This window comes from Centroberyx affinis, unplaced genomic scaffold (genome assembly GCF_046629955.1).
Source record: "Centroberyx affinis isolate AG114_WGS23_722 - 3 ecotype Tasmania unplaced genomic scaffold, CSIRO-AGI_Caff_v1 ptg008052l_1, whole genome shotgun sequence".
Lineage (NCBI taxonomy): Eukaryota > Metazoa > Chordata > Actinopteri > Beryciformes > Berycidae > Centroberyx > Centroberyx affinis.
In genome coordinates, this window is record NW_027284026.1 from 1 (window position 1) to 4,814 (window position 4,814).

At 38.3% G+C, this 4,814-nt stretch overlaps 1 protein-coding gene across 1 annotated transcript; it reads right to left on the reverse strand.

The window, feature by feature from the left end:
* Window positions 1-3,863: 3,863 nt before the first annotated feature.
* map1lc3c (microtubule-associated protein 1 light chain 3 gamma) lies at window positions 3,864-4,306 on the reverse strand. The gene is made up of 3 exons (XM_071514146.1): window positions 4,237-4,306; window positions 4,067-4,122; window positions 3,864-3,974 (listed from the first exon to the last, which is right to left on the reverse strand). The coding sequence occupies exons 1-3, from the start codon at window positions 4,292-4,294 to the stop codon at window positions 3,864-3,866; spliced, it is 225 nt and encodes a 74-aa protein (XP_071370247.1). The 5' UTR covers window positions 4,295-4,306.
* Window positions 4,307-4,814: the final 508 nt, after the last annotated feature.

Sequence of the window (4,814 nt, forward strand, 5' to 3'; positions counted from 1 at the left end):
CAGACAGACAGAGAGACAGACAGACAGACTGAGGGACACAGCAGGCAGTCATGAGTCACATCCAGCAGACCAGGTCCATGTGCTTCCTGCAGTCCGGAGACTATTAGTTGCTTCACATGTCTGGGTGTTACTGCATGATGGAGTGAGGCAAGGCATTCCTAAAACTTCACATTTAAAAAAAAAAAAAAAAAAAAGTAACACTTTACAATAAGGGTCTTTAATTAAGGGTTAGTTTTAGGGTTAGTTAATGCTTAATAAGCATTAACTAACACTTAATTAACAGTAAACTAATGTGTCTGATAATCATTTACTAATGGTGTTCATGTTAACTAAGGTATTAATTTATACATTATTTAAGTCATCTTTATAAACTATTAAATAATGTATAAATTAATACCTTAGTTAACATGAACACCATTAGTAAATTACACATTAGTTAACTGTTAGTTAGTGTAAGGGTTAGTTAATGCTTATTAAGCATTAACTAACCCTTAACTTAGTGACCCTTATTGTAAAGTTACCAAAAAAATATATATAAATAATAAAAATAATGTGGTATAATGACCACCTGTACTTTTTGTTTTGTCTCTGGGTATATGTATTGTTTAAGTTAAATGTTTTGGCGTTTTTTTTTTTAATTGTTTTTTTTTTAACTTTGTTTTTTCAAATGAGAAATGGCAATAAATAAACCATGGGAAAAAAAAAATCTAAAATAAAAATAAAACAAAAACAAGTGCCTTATTATAGGAATTACACTGAACAAAAATATGAATGCAACATGTAAAGTTTTGGTCCCATGTTTCATGAGCTAAAATAAAATATCCTATAATTTCCCCCCCCCCCCCCCAAAAAAAAAAAAAGCTCATTCTCGCTCAAATCTTGCACACAAATGTGTTTAAATTCCAGTTAGTGAACATTTCTCTTTGGCCAGGAATGAAGTAGTAAAAATCATCAAAAGTAAAATTGTTTCATGTTGCGTTAATAGTTTTGTTAAGTAAAATTTTTTCCTTAGTTTATATACACATATGATCAGATTGTGTGATATAAAGACAAAGGTAAATTTGTTTGGTTAAATTTAAAGTCCCCATGAAATGAACTCCCATTCTTTTTACTTCCTGGAAATCAGCATTTTCAATGGTGACATCATCATCACGTACCAGGAGGCATAAATTCCAACCAATAAAAATCAGATTCTTGAACAGTCCCGCCCCTCCAACCAAATAAACTGCCTCTCTCACCCTGACTGTTGTCCCACTGCTTTACACTTTTGAAGATCTCTCCCCACATTCTGTCCCACCCCAACATCCTGTTTCAACAGGAAATGCTTCAGATCAAGGAAGTAAAGACGTCTTCTCGTGGGGTCTTTAAGTGACTGGGGGACCTGGTGGCTCAGTCTAAGCTTCACGCCATGTCACAGAGGTGTGACCAAGTCAACTTTGCTCAGTCAGTCTCAGGTCTTGAGGCACAAGTCTCAAGTCCCAAGTCTAAATGTAGATTACCAAGTCAAGTCCATGTCATTAATGTCAAGTCTCAAGTCTAAATGTAGAACAGCAAGTCAAGTCAGAACAAATCAAGAGTCCAGTATCAATTTAATATCTTAAAGAAAACTAAATATCTAGGACTTCTCAATGCAATATGGTTTTAATAGGATAAAAACTTGGTAAGAGCATCATGAGTTTGATTTCTATAATCAGTTTCAACTTCAATAAATTCAATCATTCCATACAAATTCAGAAAACAGAATTTAAATTCAGTCGTCTGCTGGAACAAATCTCATCACTTTCAATCTAAGTCATTTACACAAACACAAGATCTCAAGTCAAGACTTTAGAAACCTTTTCAAGTCATCAGAGTACAAGTCAGAGTCAAGTCCCAAGTCACCAGAACCCAAGTCAAGTGAAGTCTCAAGTCTTCTCTTCATGCATCAAGTCAAGTCTCAAGGAATTAAAACTGACTCGAGCCCAAGTCATGTGACTCGAGGGACCATCGCATGTCATCCTCTCTCTCCATCTTCCCTGTCTATTTCTACTTTGATCTGTCTAATAAGGCAAAAATACCACTAAAAAATATATATATATAAATTATAATAAAATCTTAAAAAAAAAAAGTTTCAAAAATTCCTCCAATGCAGACCAAGGCGGTGTTCACATGAGGATTCTGACTCATCAAAACTTGGGACAACATCCCATGTATTTCAGTGGGACCTGTGTGTGACATCACAGCCCAGTCCGCCAAAAAAAGTTGAAACTAGTTGAACTTTTGACGGAGCTTCAGGTAAACATCATCCGTTAACAACTTCCATCAGCCAATGAAATGTGAGCAGACCGCTTCAAAAAGACTTGGAGCCCCGCCCACAACACCACAGCCTGGGTGTCATCACAGACTGACAGACACCAAACGCCCCAACTGAGCGCCGCCCAAGTCCAGGAAACGCATCACAGCTGGACTCGCTCCCGATTGGCTCCCTCACTAAAGAATGACTGAAACCCGTCCAATCAGGGTCCAGTCTGCAGCACCTGAACTGCAAAGCGTCCACTCAGCAGTTTTTACCTCATTTGAATTAGGAGGAGCCGCTGCTGTCGGCCAATCAGGAGCCAGTATTGTGACGACTCGGTCTTCACATTCAGTTTAACTCATTTGGTTCAACTTTGAACTAAACTACATTTATCTGCAGAACTGATCCTGAGACAGAGGAGATTTGGAAAGGAAATCATGAAAACTGAATATGGGACTTTTAAATTGATCTTGTTTTACGCAGCAAATTTTTACAGTGTTAGTGTTGATTTTCCTGTGAAAAATATTAGGAGTTGACATATCGACCTGAGAGTTGTTGTGGCTCTGGACCGGCTGCTATACCACAACTATCAAAGTGTTAAAGTCACTCTGAGCCAGTGTTTCCATCAGTCCAGACCCACCAGACTTGACTTTTTGCTCTCTAAACACTGACAATTCTGCTGTGTCATCATTACAACAAAGATGACCGAAGATTAAGGAAATGCCATAAATCTGTCAGAAGCCAAATCTGAATGTAAGAAAAAAGCCACATCAGGGAGAATTCAGCACTTTTAAAAAGATGGTAGTTTTAGTTTTGTAGATCTTTAAATCTATTCATCTACAGGAACATCTTGTCAGTCCACACATCTAATAATTTTACTTTAACTACAACTAATGTCTTTTCAGTCAAGTCATTGCTCTACTTGCCCACAGAAATCCAGTCTATGTAAGTGAGCTGATCATTACACAAACCTCCTAAACATCAAATCCTATCTCAGTTTAGGATATTTAAGATTTTTGCCATGACAGAATAAGGTTTTCTAAATGAGTTTAGGATTTTGATCCCATCTTTAATCCCATCTCAAAATTCTCAAGAAAACTCAAGACAGAACCAAACCTCTTAAATTCAAACTATTCCATTATACAAGGTAATACAGTTATATGGCTGCTGCACAATTCATAAACTTCTCTCTGGGTGCATTCCAACTTGAATTCAGGCATAAGCAAATGATTGCCAATTCAGATAATTGTTGGACTGGAATTTTTTATAAATAGTTAGGATTCCCTATGTGGATTTGAGCCAGGACATCATGGGACATCATGAGAGATAAGACAGGATACAACCAGGAGTTTAGGACTTGCTTCTGTAACGGCAAAATACGTTTTTTCCTATCTTTGACATTTAGGTTAGGACAAACATTTTTTTTCTGTAATATGGTCCCAGGTCAGTAAGTCTGGACGGTAAATGTCTTCAGATGCAGGTTTGGACTTGAGTGAGTTGACGCCCTGGACATCAGGCAGTTTCGGGATGTCTGAGTCGATCTATATTCTATATTAGCCGTCATCACTATAAGAGACTGAGTGTCACTTTACCTGATGATGGTGACAAACTGAGTCATGGTCAGCTCCTGCGGCACCAGGAACTTGGTTTTGTCCAGCGGCGGCAGGTACTTCTCCCGCTGATACCGCTCAATTATAACCTGAGGAGCGGCGAGCAGGTGAGACAAAAACAACTCATTCATAATATATATATATATATAAAAAAAAGTGTTTATTTCCACTGTAAACTTACCGGAATTTTGTTTGGGAACTTCGACCTAATCCCCGCAACTTCTTGTTTCCTTGTAGCTGCAGAGGAAAGAGATGATGATGATGATCAAATGTTGTAAAATGTTCAATTTCTAAGCGACTTTTCAACTCTCCGTGTTTTTATGTTAGACCTGCATTTTCTCTGATAGTTACCAAAGCTTTTCCTCTGTTTGAAGGGCTTCTGGAGCTGGGATTTGTCAAATGGAGGCATGCTACAAATTAAAATAAGACTACAACTCGGTAAGCTGTTGTAAGGAGAGTCCGGGTCCGGCAGGAGAGAGAGGAAAGCTGACCATGAGGTTTGACTGCAGGAGTTAAATAGAGAAGCGGCTGTGACGCATCAGCTGATTAGCACATGGCCCGAGAACCATCCGGGCCAAATTAATGTAAAGATCCGCCTGCAGGGCCGATGCCCGCCGGCAGGCTGACAGAGACGGCCGGAGGACAGAGGACTGACTGCGGGACTCTCGGAGGGTCTGCAGGAGTCTGTAGTCTAATGGGTATTTACATAAATATTAATGAAGAGGCGGGTCTTCAGGTGGGCTTTGCTGACAAAATATCACTATAGTATTCCTATAGTATAGGAACTTACAGTGTGTCTGTGCTAGTCAATAGAGAGTTTATAGTGATTTTATTGTACTAGCCTATAGTATTTTTTTTTTTATCTCACAGATATTATAATATTCCTCTATGGACATATGGTATGTGTGTGGTACTCAGAAGTTGGTTTA